We start from the raw sequence: 17,001 nt of genomic DNA, 5'->3' as shown, positions 1-17,001 counted from the left end.
GATCAAACAACAGTTTTAAATCCAAACCACAGCAGATCCAATTGTAAGATGAGTCACCAAAGCTGCCTTTCAACATGCTGCCCTTTCTGCAGATTGACAACAAAGCGTGAAAGTATTTGCAGTCAGGATCACAAAGCAGACACTCACTTGGCTTGTTAAACAAGTTTTTAGATGAAATGCCTAACACAGGAAACACAAACACATGGACATAAACAGTGACATTCGCACAAGAAATCCATACGCCGTCTATCATCATCAATCAGACCTCGAGCTGTCGACAAAAAGAGAAGGGTGTCCTTCACAAGGTAAACCAATAAATTCTGGGGTTAAGACTTGGTTAAGGTGAAGTACAATAAAGTTTGTGTGTGTATTAGTGGTGGTTAAGTAAGCCCCAGGGAATGAATCAATGCTATATCCTCATAACTGATGGTGAGGATTTTTGCGTGTGTATAGATTTCAGTGTTTACATATTTTAAACTTCTCCCCACTGGTTGTTATGTGAATGTTGAAGTTTAGCAAAATAAGCATCATCCCACCCCTTTTTTTTCTTCCTCTGTGACGCTGCAGGGAAATCACACCTGTGGGCTTCTTTAGTCTTGACAACATTGAGAGAAGCATGTATGGAATCTGATGCCTGACGACCATGAAGGCATGTTAACGCACGGGAGAATCCTTCAGCCTTTTCTCACTCTGGATCTAAAGGATTAATGAAAGACGGAGGACTGATACCAGATTAAGTGGAACATGATGGTGAGAATCAGCTCTTTTTTTAAATATTTATTCTAGAAAAGAGTTAGACCTGAAGGATACATGCCAGAGAGAAATTCTCATTTACATGGGTGTAGCTGGTTTCACCTTGCTTCTCCCTTCACTGTCATTCAGGTATTGGGGTTGACTCACTGTGAGCCATGAAGTGCTGGAATGTAACTAAAAGTACTCATTATGCAGAATATATTACTTCAGAAAAACCCTTTAATATCTCTCGATTGTTAGCATTAGAAATAATTACAATTGAGGTTGTATTTGGTTTTAGTATTTCCATTTTATCCATCCTATACCTCTATCACACTGCAATTTAGAACCTAATTTGCAGGTTACGATTAATGCAACATATAAATAAACTCATGTTTATAATATCACTAGAATTATTTGTATTATTCATCAATGTGACACATTTGCAAATTGTACATCAGAAAAAAAATCTACTTTAAACAATGCTGGGTCATATAACATAACATGTATTTTAGAAAATGGGAAATTCTTCATAATAACTATTTTAGTTTTGGTCCTTCAAGTATATTTTGATTCTCATTCTTGTGTACTTTAAAGATAGTAAGATTTTGAATGAAGGCATTTTATTTGTAGCTGAGTATTTTCACACTGGTAATGTTAGTAAGTACTGCTTGTTCCACCACTGATTGCATGAAATAATAATAATAATAATAATAATAAATTGTATTTATATAGCGCTTTTCTCTGACTCAAGGTCACTTTACAATATAAGGGAACACCATCTAACTGAATAATTACTTGTACTTATTGATATTTGGGCTTTTTTACATTATTAAGTCACAGAATATATTAGCTAATTTATAAAATGGAAACTAGCAGATTCCTTTCAGCAAATATGAGACAATTATTTTAAAAAGGATCAAAATATAGGAACATGTGAATACAGCAGTGCATGTTGGCGCAGATATTGTATAAACAGAATCTGTGTCTTATGAAAGATTTTGAATAACGCTGAGAAGCATTAATTATGCTGCAGGTGAATTTACCTCTGCGCAGTTTCCTGCAGACCTTCCCGTAAGGAATGCTAACTTGTTTTTGTAAACAAGCTAGTTGTCTTGGCAATTCTCACAATGCATTACAATCTTATTGTCGTCTTTGGTTGATGGCCAGTGCTTTGGGTTTCATCAGATAATTACATGTCCTAAGACTAATTCACTTTTTTGCCAACAATTCTCAAGAAGAAATTAAATGTATATTTTTGCATAGTTGGTCACTCACAATATAATTGACCATAGCAATAATAAACAACAATGGTTTAAAAAAGTGGTTTAAAAAAGGTTGCGTCTGAAATCAACACAATGTATAAACTAGAACAACCTCAGCTACAATAGAGCTTTTTCCATTACTTTTTGACAATATGACAATCAGCCACCACAAACAACACCAGGGCTATGAAACTAAACCAGCTATAATGCCTATTACACTTATTTTTAAATGTTTTTATTGATAAACATTATTTATTAATTAATTCACAAAACTTGTATACTATATAAACAAAGACTGGCTTTTTAACCTGGTAAAGGGAGACATCATATTTGTCTAAAGCACAACATCAAGACAACATTTCACCTGTAGAAATATAAAACCATGGATGGCTTGTTTGGCAGCCAATGCTCTTATTCAATTATTCTAATATTAGCCAGTTAATTTCTGTCACTTTTAAACCCATAGCCGCCCAAACCCCCGAGGACAAAGTATTTGATGAAGTCTTCCATCACTGCCTCCTGCGACGCCACACAGCCGACCTACGAAGCACCGATGGTAAACACAGAGTCTGTTGAAACAATGCATCTGAATGCATTAATTGTGGTGTGTCTGCCAAGGCCATTTCCATACTTGAATAATATGTAATTTGTCTACCCAGTGAATCAGAAATTGTATGAGTTCTTTCTTGACACTTCCACCCAGTGTTTCTGGTAAACAAAAGGGTTACAGGAACAGTTAGGAACTGAACTACGGAACATGGTTCTTCCTCATTTCAATGTGATCATGTACAAACGGTTGGTACAAAGGGAATGACAGCACAGTGAAGCAGTGCACTTGGACCATTTTAAAACAAATGATTGGTTGACAAGCTTTGCTCTTGTCTCAATAGTTATAATATTAGACTGTTTTATTTCTGTACCCTATAGGAGCCCAAACCTTCAAGTCCAACGCCCACCCTCACCAGCTCTAATGATGTCCAACAGTCTGTCTATAAAGAACCAGATTCACTATTGGTAAACACAAGTTTATTTTGAAACACTTGTCTATATGAGTGCATTAATTGCTAAATGGTGGTTACTTCAAGGAACCCTAACAGATGAAACCATCCATGTTTGTTACACCTGCGGAGAAGCTGGAGCAGAATCCAAACTCATAAATTAAATTGTTTTGGTTTGGCAGGCTTTCTGGTGATATTATATTAGACCGTTCATTTCTGTCACTTTTAAACCCCATAGGCGCCCAAACCTTCAAGTCCAACATCTACCATCACCAGCTCCAATGACGTCACACAGTCGCCCTACGAAGACGTAAACGTAAACACAAGTTCCTTTTTAAACAGTTGATTGGTGCGTTTACTGGTACTTTTGCACATTACTGAAAAAAACAGCTTGGGATACCACACACAATACAAGAAGGGCACTTCGAGTTGGTTGTTTGGCACTTGGTTATTTGCCAGGCATTGCTATTATCTTAATAGTTCCAATATTAGACCCTTAAATTCTGTAACTATTAAACCCCATAGGCGACCAAACCTACAAGTCCGACGTCCACCATCATCAGCTCTAAACACGTCCCACAGTCGGCCTATGAGGACCTGGATGCACATATGGTAAACTTGAGAACCTTTTTAACAGTAGTTCATCTGAATGCATGAATGGAGTGTGTGGTGTCTGCTGATATTTTTGCACATTACTTAATTCCACTCAATGGATACCATACACAATACTAAAAGGGCATTTGGAAAGGGTTAGGGTTAGGGTAATCTGCTAAGGCCAATTCAATAAGTGAATAATATTCCAGTAACCCACCCAGTTCTTTCTTGGGCCAAGCTACAATCTTGCACCAAGTTTCATGGTTGTTTGACAGACACTGCTTTTATCTTAAAAGTGTTATTCTTATTCTCTTCATTTCTCTCACTATTAAACCCCATAGGCACCCAAACCCTCAAGTCCAAAGTCCACCATCACCAGCTCCTTTGACGTCCCGCAGTCGATCTGCGAAGACTTGGATGCTCCGATGGTAAACACAAGTTCCTGTTTAAAATGTTTCCTTTCTGAATGCATGAATTGCTGAATGCCGTGTCTGGTGATTTTGGAAGTCATTTGTGTTCAGCAAAACTACCGTACAGTAAAGGTGGGGTTGTTCACTTTTTCATTTAACCAACCTGTGACTTAGATCGGCTCAAATATGTAATGAGTTCTTTCTTGGGCCATGCTACACACTTTCACCAAGTTTCATGAAATCCCACCAGTAGTTTGTCCGTCATCCTGCTGAAAACCAACAAACCCAACAGAGAACATGACTTCTTTTAAACCAATGATTGGTTGTTTGAAAGGCTTTGCTTGTATCCTAATAGTTCTAATCGTAGATGGTTCCTTTCTCTCACTATTAAACCCCATAGGAACCCAAACCCTCAAGTCCAAAGTCCACCATCACCGGTTCGTTTGACGTCCCACAAGTTTCTTTAAAAATAGTGGTTCAACTGAATACATGAATTATTGATTTTTGTGTGTGTTTGTGCTTGTATTTTTCTGATGACATTCAGTGTGGTGTAAAAATCCTTGAACCTATGTTTTTTTGTTAGCCTACTGTCACAGATGGAAGCCATTCGGATGTTAATGTCAAGCCTGTACCTCGTCCCAGGTCTAGAATACAACCCAAGTCTGAGCTTAACAACAACAACACTGTTGACTCTTCAGACACAACTAGCGATACAACCGATGCAGTGGTGAGTGCTAATATACTCTCAAAGATTGTCTGATGATTGCTCATAAAATGTAGCATGCATTGATTTGATCATGTTCTTCTACCCTCAGAGTTCCCAACTCAATGAGCGTCCTGCAGACTTTAAGACGCCTGGTCCCGTTCGTCCTCCTCCACGACCGCCGCTGAGCAAATATATGACCTCCAGAAAACCCACAACAGCAGTCTATGAAGGCAATCACTATATGATTTCACAATATGAGCCAAATGTTAGGGTATGTTATATTTTAAACCAAATAATGGTACTTTTTCAATTTTTAAAGCTTGCTACATGTGTGTTGTTGCTATAAATATCACTTGCCTTAAAGGACTAGTTTTTTAGTATTAGTTTTGAGAGTCATTCTGCACCGTTGATGTATATTTGTAACTGCTAAGTTGCCAGTAATAGTATTAATTAAACACTTGAGATATAACACATTAATTAGTGAGCTTTAGATACGCTGGTAGGCCGACTTTGGTACTTTTGAACATAACTCTAACTGTTAGAAATGGGGTGGTATTGATTTTCTCATCCAACTCTCTGCAAAGTAGCTACTGTGCAAAACGTTCAATTATCTCTGCAGTCAATATTTGAAGAAAAAAAAACACAACATAAATGCGTCTTCTTGTTTTTTGACACAGCTAAACTCCTTTTATATACCACTTTTTAAACATGTGTGAACGGGTAACTGGAGTGAATATCAGATATGTTATCTATCTTATCGTCTTGGCTACTTTATCTTAGTTTATTGTTAGCTTTGTTTACTTATTTACAATATTTATATTACTGTATTGCCAGTTTATTTGATTCTCTTTTAACTTTGCTTTCGTGAAACACTTTGTATTTGTGTTTTGCAAGGTGCTTTGCAGATATTATGTAGAATTATTCGAACTTACTTCCTCCTTAATTTCTGTGGTAGACTGCAGCTGTCAGTCCTGAGAGAAAACCACCTTCTCCAGGGCCGGCACGCCCGCCTCCTCCCTGCATCGATTACGCAAGCCGTTCTAAAATGAAGCTACCCTCTGTGAAAAAGGTAAACATAGTTTCAAGTTTCAAGGCTTTTATTGTCATGTGTGCATAGCTACAGTGTAGTTATGACAACGAAAAGCTTAGGTCACAGGCTCCTCCAACAGTGCAACACATAAGATGGATAAAACAGTACAGGTAAATAAAATAAAATAGAATATAATAGAATCAGTGCAGAATGGTCTATATGCAGTAATTGGAATATTGATATGTATAAGTTGCAAACAGATGAATGTTATGGATGTTCTTTCAACAGTCTTATGGCCTGTGGGATGAAACTGTCTTCACATACTTCACCTCCTCCATCGTTTACTGCAACACTTGTTTGGCATCTTACATAAACATCTGAAGGCACCTTTAAATCACCAGTTCATGAATCAAAATGTTGGTTTTTCTGTCTTTTCAATATTTTCTTGGATAGAGCTCAACTGATGAATCCACAAACACCTACATCAGCTTCATACAACCCTCTTCAACTGTTTCTGATGGAGAGGTGAATTCCCGCTGGAGCTCAGCAACCTGCATGATAAGAACAGTTGTAATACATTCAATTATTTGCTTACTTTCACCTGCGTTATGCAAATATAATCGATGTCATTCCAGGTCACATACAGCCCAGACAGACCTGCAGTTCCGCCTCGGATCTGGGCTTCCTCCCTGACTCGCTCTAAGTCGATGCCTGTAACCTCGCCTACACAGGTATGAGAGACACTGCAGGCTACAGGTGATGAGCCTTTTGGACCGGTTCCAAAACAATAACAAAAGGAGCTGAAACACTTGCGTTTGTCATGCAGTCATGGAAAATCAAATGCGTAAGGGTTATTAATGCATTTGACGCTGTTCAGTCTGTGTGGAATGCAGAATCAAAGGAGCCGGTCCAAGTGCAGTTTCTGCTCTTAACAGGAAGTGAGCTCTCCCTTTGGGGCACCTAGTTTATTTTGCATGGGCAGATTATCAAACAATTGGCCCCTGGGAACAGCTATGCAAAAGGTCCCACCACCTCTGGCAATCAGACTGTATATATAAAGGGGGCAATACTATATATTTTGTAATTGTTTTGGTCAATTTGAGGCTCTTTATCATTGTTTTGTGTGTCTTTGTAGTCTTTTGTGGTCATTTTGAGTCTCGCTGTAGGGTTATTACTTACTTAATCCTCTCTGTCCCCTCCTCTGGCATAAGGCCACATGAGCTCTTTCCATTATTTCACCTAAAACTACAACCTTATGGTGACGTTAGAGGGATGGCAGTCGGATTTATTCTTTTGCCTAAATGTCTTTATACCAAACAATGACAGACTGACACAGACAAACAATATCAAACTTATAGAGCAAAGACACTAACATGGCTGAATATTTAGTATTTATTTCCGTAGCAAGATGTTGTTTCTGCAGTTGTGTGAAAGTGTTATTTTTTTCTCTATCTGTACAGACCAGACCACCCCCGCCTTGTTTCACCCCGCCTCCCCCACCTTCAATAAACTCAGATTCGGAGTCGATGTACAGTGAGATCGAGCACTACCTGGACGTCCTGCCAGAGGATGAAGATAAGATAGTAAGAGAAACAACACACACTGTTTCCTTATCTTGTTTAGTTAAGACTTTCCACTTCCATCTCAACCCAGTTGTACATTTAAAAAAAGAATAATCTAGTCAGATAAAGGGGCATGGACCTTTTTACTAAACTCAATATAAACTTGGAGTGTATGTTACTATACAGGATGCATCTGTGCGTGTTGTATAGTGCACATACTGTGTTGACAACTCCTCAGCTCCATAAAGAGTGTATCAATATGTTGTGAATTTAGTCTCCTGTTGTCCGGATTTTATTTTTCTATAATTATTGATTTACATAATCTTACAGGATATTCTCCTGGTTAAAGATAGGAAAAGAAAGAAGTAAATACAATGGCGAAAAGGGTAACATTTGGCTCTATATCTTTGTGTGTTGATGTGTGTATGTGCTGTGTGTGAGCTACCTGTGGGGCTCTGAGCCGATACAGTGCTCGCAGCAACAGAGTCACATCGTCCTGTGCTCCCACTCCCACTGGAGGAAGGAGAGGGGCGAGGGACTGTGCGCCACTGCGAAACCTGAACATGGACACACACACACACACACACACACACACACACACACACACACACACACACACACACACACACACACACACACACACACACACACACACACACACACACACACACACACACACACACACACACACACACACACGCTTTCATTTATTTCTGATCCATTAATCTCTGTTTGTTTAACACTTGTAGACTGTGACTTCAGACAGGCCAACGTTTCGCTACCAGAGTGGCATCTCCACTTCTCGTCAACCGTCCACAGACGACAAAGAGGTACGCTTTTCTAAATGGATCACTTGCTCCTCTCCTTAACCTCAAACTAAATGTTTTTTTTAATGAAAAACTCATCTGTTTTTCACAGGACATTATCGGGATGTGTAGATGGTTGAAAAGAGTCTCAAGTAAGTGCAACATATTGTTTTCTAGATAGACATTCTGGCATTTTCTTGAAGACTTAAGAGGCAATATTAATTTATATAGTTTATACAGTATAGTGTCTATATTCTTTGGGAAAGAAATGTCCAATAAATAAATAAATAAAAACCATGCAGTAAGTGAGCTCAGTGACAAAGAGCACGATCAAAGTGGGGCACAACAAATCATTAATTTAAATTATAATGATCTTTCTTTTTCTCACAACACCTTGATAGTTCATTGGTTGAAATCTAAAATAGTTCAAAGATCCCGTTTCCAATTTGAGCAATGTTATCTTTTTCTAAATATCAGTATCAGTAAGTAACCATTTTACAGTATGTAAATAAATGTGGCCCATTTATGCATTAATAATGAAACACTCCACTCCAAACTCCGATTTCTGTGTTTATTTTGCAAAATGCTCTTTAAATTAGCCCTTTTTTCTTTGATATTTTTTTTGGTTCTGATACAGTGCAATGTGGCAATGTTTTGCAAGAAGGACACATGAGGGGTTCATGGTATACAGTGTTTGCGATACATTGATTTTTTTTATTTTTACTTTTTATTTTGGTGGTCTAATAGATAGTGAGGTGGGCTGATGACCGGAAGGTTGCGAGTTCAAATCCCGCTGGAACACCACTACTAGTGTGCCCTTAGCCCTCAGTTACTCCAGGGAGAATGTCCCTGTAATTGGTAATTGTAAATCGCTTTGGAATAAGGCGTCTGCTAAATGCCTAAATTGTAAATTATATTTTTGGGAGAATAAACCCCACAGATCCTCAACTCCGGTGTGTCTCACTCATTAAGCAACAACACAGAACAACAAGAACGTTATCTACAGTAGCCATGAACTCGCATGTATTTTCTTATTTGAGGGGGGGGGGGGGTGTGAATCAAATTCTGTGGGAAACACTGGCATATATATTCTCTATCTTGTAGAGGTCCTCTGATCTAATGTATCTCTGTTCTGTCACTCCAACAGAATCTGACTGCATGGCTCCGTCACTGTATGGCCTCAGTATAGAGGAGGAAATCAGGTAGACACACAGATCAATCCCTTCTTTGCAGTAACAACATCATTTTGGTGCAATGATCTCCATTATACAATATTTATGGAAACTTAACGTGTAGTTTTTACTTTTTCTGATTAAAATAAGGAAAGTTAGAGGAATAATTTGAAACAACTTAACTTCTAATTGACAACATGACCTTTTGCATAACATTGTAGGCTAACGTAATAATCGAGGTTAAAAGGCTAATACATCACATTTAAAGGTTGAGGTAGATTGGAATCAGAATATCAAATAAATAAAAGAAAATTCAATAAAAACATGTATGTGAAAATAGGAAATTAAGTAAAAATAGCAGGAAAAGATAAAAAATACATTAAAATGTAATTAAAAGAAAATATTTATAAAAACATCAGACGTGAAATACAATTTTTCTTTTACAATGAAAGATAACAATATTTATGGAAAAAATTAAACATAAGAAGTATACGTGTAAAGTATATACAGTGCAAACATATTTATTTCGCTGTCGCTGTGCAGGTCATTCAACGAGAGAGCGATGAATGTGAAAAAGGCCCTGCGTCTCTACAACCTCCTGATGATGAAACGCAGCGACTGCATGAAGAACATCATCACAGAGTTCAGCACCATCTCAGAGAGCATGGACAAGATGCGGAAGAAAACCAAAACCATGGACATCGCCGGAGGAACCACGGGCGCTGTGGGAGGAGTGACCGCGGTCCTGGGCATCGCCTTCGCTCCGATGACCTTGGGGGCCTCGCTGATCGCTACAGCTGTTGGAGCCGGCATGTTGGCGTCCGCTGGAGGCATGGGGGCCCACACTGCAAAGACCAACAAGAAGAAGGTGGTGAACAGGATGACAGTGGAGAAACTAGTGTACAACTACAAGGAAAATGTGGTCGAGCCGGAGCTTTGTCTGGGTTTTATCCTCTCTGGGATGAACGAGCTACGGAGGCACGATATCGCCAGGATTCAGAGGGCCGGAGCCCAGACTGACGCTCTGAAAGTGGCACATCTGGCACAGACGGTGTTTAACATGAACTACGATAGGAGGTTGTCGGTTCCACACACGGGAGGGATGGCATCTGAGAGACTGCTGCTGGCGTTTGCAAAAGATATGGATCTGTATTTCACAGAGAAGGAAGGGCAGAAGCTGAAGAAGTCCATTAAGAGCAAGTTTTCCGGTAGAGTTCGTCTGCTGTCGGAAAATCTGCAGGAGGAACTGAACCAGATGATTCGCCTCTGGGAGAAGTTTGGTTGAATCAAAATACTGTGTGTGTGTGTGTGTGTGTGTGTGTGTGTGTGTGTGTGTGTGTGTGTGTGTGTGTGTGTGTGTGTGTGTGTGTGTGTGTGTGTGTGTGTGTGTGTGTGTGTGTGTGTGTGTGTGTGTGTGTGTGTGTGTGTGTGTGTGTGTGAGAGAGAGAGAGAAAGTTGAATTGTGTAACTGGAGAAGACATGCCTTATTTAGTTTATTTTTGTCCTATCGGTTTTGTCTAAATGTATTTATGCTGCTTTTTGAAATATATTTATTGATGTACAGTACTTTTGTCAACTCTGTGGTTTTTAAATGTGCTATATAAATAAAATTGGATTGGATTGGATTTACTAATTATATTTTAATAAACATTTAATATATTTATTTTTATCGTGTTGTCTGCAATTATTATCTTGTAATGCACTTTGTCACTTAGTTTTAACAATAAGTTAACAACAAGTTTTGCCATAACAATAGATTATTATCATATTTAAAACATATTATTTTAATCAGAAGACTACATTTGCACGACTAGTAAAACCCATTTAAATCAGGTGTCATAGCGGCAGCAGCAGCAGCAGCAGCAATAAGAGACAATAACAGGATAGGGCAGCTAAGTGTACATGTATGGTACACAAAGGAATATAAGAATATACAAAATAAGTACAAATAAGTACAATTATTGTATAAAGTACAACAATATAATATATAGACTCAGACATATATTCAGATATATAGAATATACATACAAATATATGTATTTTTTACTGTGTATATACATTTTTAAATTCTAATGATTATTTTAATTTTCATTATTTTTGTGTCTATCCATCTAGAAAGAGGTATATCTGATAAATATAAACGGATGTGAATAATTATTAATATGATAAATATATATAAACGTTTATGCGAGTTACATTACAATATCCTAAAACACAACCAGTAATACCTGTACCAGGGATTACTTTTTCGGACGGCAGCAAAGAACTCAAGGAATGTGGAAGACAAACAGACTGGCGGAGTGATATCGTCTGCAATGCGGAAGGATACGGCCAGTCCTCGCTTGAAGTATATATGCACAGCCGCACGACCTACGCCATTTTCCCTTCAGAGAAACAACAAACATTAACATCGTCGATCATCGCTACCTCTGGCGAAATGGCAGCGTGAAAGTGTGCCGCGACCTAGCAGCAGCCAACAAACAGTGCATCCAACAAGTGCACTAAGTCACTTCAAATTCAGCAAACATGTCGTAAGTATTATTTTATTATTATTAAGTAATATTTGGTCGATGACAGCTGTCCGGCCTAGCGTGGCCGCGCCTCGAGAGCGTGACGTTCCCGCGGGCGCGACATTGTATCACATTTCAATTAAGATTATTTTTGACACTTCAAACTAAGATTTACTTTATCTAAATCGTCGAATTGCTAGCTAGATAATGGTATTATCTACCGGGCTGACGCAAAACCTCACATGAGTTAAAGTTACATTTTGTTCCTTAAACACAGTAATTAGACCATTTTATCCAATCTAATCAAACGACAGCTTTGATACATTTGTTAAATATAATCAGTGTTATTGTCATGGGTGGCAACCATGGAGGTGGCAACGTGGCAGCTGGCAAAGTGGTTCATTTCCTCTTTGTGTGTTAAAATGGCGGCTTGTGAAGGCGTATAAGGACAAAAGTGTGGCTGCTTATAAAGAGGGAGGGTGACGTCATGTGAGGAGACAGGCTGACGTCAGAGTCACAAGACTGGGAGCAGAGTGGGAGCGCGTGATGTGAAGCACTGCAGGGGGGGGCGGTGTTAAGCCAAAATGGGATCAGAATCATTATTTTTTTAAACATGACACTATATTATTAATACTAGTATTATTTACCCATAATATTTATATTGTTGACACTTTGAAATCTGAATAATCACATTTTTAGACAAGCTATTTTTTTTAGCTTTTTCTAAGTTACTGTAATGTTTTGCCCTTATTATTATTATTTTTTTTTAATAATAATATAACTTTAATATATATTTTTTTGGCCAGAGTGCCTTTTATTGGAGATGAAGAGTTGAAAGGGGGAGATAGAAGGGATGACATTGCCTGAAATGTTCGGCGCTCTCAGGAGTCCAACCCTCTTACTTGACAGCGGACACCTCTAGATAGGCTTTATTAATAACTTCATTATGTTTCTAATGATCTGATTTTCACCCACAAATGTCTTCTCTTCCCCATCCCCAGGTCCTTCTTGGAAACCCTCACCACTGCTGCTTACAACAGCATAAAAGACTTCAAACCCTTCCTATCACGGTCCCCTCTCGTGACCAACAACAGCCACTATGACCACGATGATGACAAACTCACTGTTTGGCCTGGAAGACATGGAGGCCCTTCTCTGGGCTCCTTCCTCTCCCATGGCTGACCTCATCACCTTCCCCTCTTCACGCCCTGACCTCACAGATCAACAGGAAGAAGGAGGACGAGGAGGAACCTCATTGGTTGGGGACACGTCACCTGTGTCGCCCCTCACCTCCTCATCGCTGTCCACTTCCTCCTCCCCTCCTCCATTTTATTCCCCTCCTCCCTCGCCGTCCTCCCTCCTCCTGCAGGGGGACAAAGATGGGATGGAGTCTGACCTGCTGTCCCTCCCCTGGTTGGGCCACACCGGTCACCTGAGACAGAACTCAGTCTCAGATGACATAAAAGGTAATAATAGACATTAAAAAAAGCCTTATGTGTATAGGACTTTTCATACACAGGATGCAGCTCAAAGTGATTAAGCACACAACATAAGACGGACAGAAAATAAGGCTCTCAATTAGGGCTGCTCAATTAATCGTATTTTAATCGCAATTACGATTTTGGCTTGCAACGATTATGAAAACAACATAATTGAAATAAAACGATTTTTTATTATTTTATTTATTATTTATTTAAAAATCTTTTTTTGAATTATTATTATTTTTTTTTAAATTATTATTTTTTTTATTTTTTCATTTGAATTATACTTAAAGTTCATGGTAATCAACTGTTAAAAACATACTGTTCAAATAAATTGATGTTTTCAAAGTAAATGGATAATCGTTTTTAATAATCGTGATATCAATTATTGACCCAAATAATGGAGATTATGATTTTTGCCGTAATCGAGCAGCTCTACTCTCAATTGTCAAATATTAAGACCTATTAGGAAACATCCAGCATATACATGATAACATTTGACTTTATTGGGATAGAAAGGTAAAAAAAGAATATAATAACTGCAATGAAACAATACAAAAGTTAACATCCTTTTGCTAATTAAAAGCAAAAAATGTTGGTTTTTAGCCGTTGTTAATCCCCTGCCTTCTCTGCCCCCACAGAGGATGTGTTCGGTGACTTCGACTGGATGGCAGAGAGGGTGGATCTGAGCGATTTCGACCTGGATTCTCTGATCCCCGACGAAGACTCCCCCAGCTGCTCAGAAGACCTCCTCGCCTCCCTTGACTGCCCCATGGAGCTTGACTCCCTCCCACTGCCCACTCTCTCAAATCTCCCCTCTGCTTCTCTTCCAAGTATCCCTCCTCCCCCCACTGTGTGCTCAGATCCTCCCGTTGTTATTACACTGGATGAGCCTGAATGCTACTTCGATGACCAGGACGTTCCCCTGTGCGTCCCGGAGCTGGAAATCAAATCCGAGCCCGCATCTCCAGATCCTGCGTCCCCATTGGTCGATTCTCCGTCCTCCCCGGCCTACACCTTAGATTTGGGCAGTGAAGTGGACGTTTCGGAGTGCGAGATGAAGCCGATGGTGGCTCCAGTCATCCCTCAAGTCGCCAGGATAGTGTTCTCCCTGTCCCCCACCCGAATCCTTCTTGTTTTGGCCCCCAAACAGGAAATCGGCATCACCACTGTAACCGCCACGTCGCAGATCGTTCATTCCTCCTCCTCCCCTCCGCCAAAACCCTCCCCCAGAAGCAGACCCTACCCAGAGCCTGCATGTAGAACCAGCCCACCGCCGTCTCCCAGCGTCAAAGTCAAGCCACAAGGTCGGGAAGGTGACGAAAAGACGTCCTTTAAAGCACCGAAGGCGAGGAAAATGAAGAAGATGGAGCAGAATAAGACTGCTGCCACGCGGTACCGGCAGAAGAAGAGGAGCGAGCAGGAAACGCAGTCTGAGGAGCACACACGTCTGGAGAGGAAGAACATGGAGCTGACGGAGAAAGCCGAATCCATGGCCCGGGAGATCGAGTACCTGAAGGAGCTGATGGAGGAGGTGCGAACGGCAAGGGGCAAAAAAGATGACCCCTAGTGACCGGTAGATGAAGTGTGTGTGAGAGAAAGTGACTATGAGAAAGTGGGCTTACATACTTTTTAAGAATGAGCATCAGTGAGGCATGTGTTCTGTCCGTACAGTATGGACACACCTCCTTTTTAATACACTGGTATTAAATATAAACGATAGAGTATGGAAACAAGTATTTTCCATTCAGTATATCAACTTGTGTGTTTTTTGTAATGTATGTATTCTATTTCTGGACCCTACAAGCCTGCCAGTAAGATGTATTTTAAATAATGATGTATTATAGTGAAATTGGACCATCTCTTAATAAAGAGTCTTAAACGTAATTCAGTCTTTTGGTGTGATTTCAATAATTGTGTTTATACTATACTATTAATGCTACATGAATTCTACATGCGTCACAATACATGAATGCTAGTTTATATGGCATGAACAGAAGGTTTAACATGCAAGCAATTGGGTGTGGTTAATAGTGGTGCATACAACTAAGTATGAGGGAATAAGAAAAGGAGCAAAAATAGAACTATTATAAAAAGACAATATTTGTTTAAGTATTATTATTATTATTATATAAGAGAAGTATTTACACGGAATATAAAAATAAATAAAAACAGTGAAAATACGACAAATAAAACACATTAAAATAAAACCAAGATTACATGACAGTGCAGAATCATGTTTATACCTGAGAAGCATTTGGTGCATACATAAGCACAGTAAGAGGAATAAGGTTTAATTTACAACCTATTTTACCTGGCATATATTTAAGCATCCAATTAAAAAATAAGGTATAAAATGAAGGAAACACATTTCAAGAGACTTATCATTGCACTGATATGTGTGTAAATGTTTGGCCTTTTATAATAAGACCTCAGAGTTTCATTATTCTGCTACATTTTCATGATAACTGAGTGATTCTGATGGGGACACCAAAGTGACTTTATAGTGATATTGACCCAGATGTGAGCGTCCTTAACAACGGTCAATAAGTCCTTGCTGCACATTATCCCTTACATGTTTTCATCTTAAGCTTTGTTAGTTAGTTAGTTTCGTAACGGACGTAATGTAACAGTTGTAACGGTTGTAGCTTTTCTCAGACGTGGAGGGATACTGACTTGTTGTGAAAAGTAACTACAATTCTACCCGTGATATACGCTCATTATATCACGGCTAAGAACCAATCAGATTGCTTGATTTGACTTGTCCGTTTTATAAAAATACATAACAGTGCAGGTGATTTGTAGGCGATCTATGCAATTCACCTTAGTTTAGGTTGAGTTTTGCATGGGTTTCAGTCTTTAGAGTTTAACCCTGCCTCCAACAAAGAGTTTTTGTTCCCGATCTGATAACACATAACAATGGACCTGTGGCTGTCCATCTGAGTGGAGCCTCTAGAGGATAATGAAGCCCGCCTGACCAACAGCGTGCTGCAGGCCCATGGATTCAATCACTGACAGTCATGTGAGGTCAATGCAACACAGAAACACGAAGCCCTTCTTTTGCACTAACAATGCCAGTTTGTGTGTCATGGAAATGGTGATATTATAGCTTAAATAAAGTGTAATCTTCATAAAATGTCATTTTTAATAATAGGTATCCTAAGGTAGTGTATCCTTAGAGATGACAGATGTTTTGTGTGAGGGAGAGAAACTCCCTCTGGATGGTGTCGTGTCATGGTTAAGGACGAGGGGGGTTTTATGGTGTAATGGTGGGGATGTTTAGATGATGCCTAAGGGCAGGGGCGGACTGGGACTACAAATCAGCCCACTCTCGACCGGCCACTTCGGTACCGCCGGCCCACCTCGGTAAATGATCATCAACGGGGGTGGGTGGGGGGTGCTAGTGAGTTATCCGAGCGGCCCACCTCGGTGCCGCAAGTAAATACCACGAGGAAATTGTCGACGGGGGGGGGGGGGGGGGGGGGGGTGCTAGTGACTTATCCGAGCGGCCCACATCATCCGACCGGCCCACTTCAGTACCGGCCCATTGGGATTCGTCCTGAACGTCCCGATGGCCAGTCCGCCCCTGCCTAAGGGAATTTAAGGGTGGGACCAGTTGGCTTTTCTCTCCTATATAGTGTGACTGTAAGCTGTGTTCTGGGTGCAGAACTTCTCTATCCTCTGAGGAGGAAGTAGCTCTGTTCCTACATTTGGGATCGATTTCACTTGTATATT

At 39.7% G+C, this 17,001-nt stretch overlaps 2 protein-coding genes across 4 annotated transcripts; both read left to right on the top strand.

The window, feature by feature from the left end:
* The first annotated feature begins 169 nt into the window (after nt 1–169).
* On the top strand, nt 170–10,628 carry LOC117492387 (pollen-specific leucine-rich repeat extensin-like protein 1). 3 transcript variants are annotated; one of them, XM_034142634.1, is made up of 17 exons: nt 170–305; nt 568–750; nt 2,464–2,553; nt 2,925–3,011; nt 3,234–3,311; nt 3,521–3,607; nt 3,931–4,017; nt 4,583–4,726; nt 4,815–4,976; nt 5,661–5,774; nt 6,189–6,260; nt 6,371–6,466; nt 7,196–7,318; nt 8,047–8,127; nt 8,216–8,255; nt 9,251–9,305; nt 9,819–10,628. In XM_034142634.1, the coding sequence occupies exons 2-17, from the start codon at nt 745–747 to the stop codon at nt 10,558–10,560; spliced, it is 2,064 nt and encodes a 687-aa protein (XP_033998525.1). In that variant the 5' UTR covers nt 170–305; nt 568–744; the 3' UTR covers nt 10,561–10,628. The 3 variants fall into 3 exon arrangements, with proteins under 3 accessions (XP_033998525.1, XP_033998526.1, XP_033998528.1); XM_034142635.1 differs by lacking the exon at nt 2,464–2,553; XM_034142637.1 differs by lacking the exons at nt 2,925–3,011; nt 3,234–3,311; nt 3,521–3,607.
* A 1,001-nt stretch (nt 10,629–11,629) lies between these two features.
* atf4b (activating transcription factor 4b) lies at nt 11,630–15,153 on the top strand. Its single transcript, XM_034142974.1, has 3 exons — nt 11,630–11,806; nt 12,787–13,251; nt 13,908–15,153. Exons 2-3 carry the CDS (start codon nt 12,885–12,887, stop codon nt 14,834–14,836), a joined length of 1,296 nt encoding a protein of 431 aa, XP_033998865.1. The 5' UTR covers nt 11,630–11,806; nt 12,787–12,884; the 3' UTR covers nt 14,837–15,153.
* Nucleotides 15,154–17,001: the final 1,848 nt, after the last annotated feature.

The sequence above is a fragment of the Trematomus bernacchii genome, unplaced genomic scaffold (assembly GCF_902827165.1).
Source record: "Trematomus bernacchii unplaced genomic scaffold, fTreBer1.1, whole genome shotgun sequence".
NCBI lineage: Eukaryota > Metazoa > Chordata > Actinopteri > Perciformes > Nototheniidae > Trematomus > Trematomus bernacchii.
Note: the sequence above shows the minus strand (reverse complement) of the source record. Positions and strands in the feature narration are given on the sequence as shown.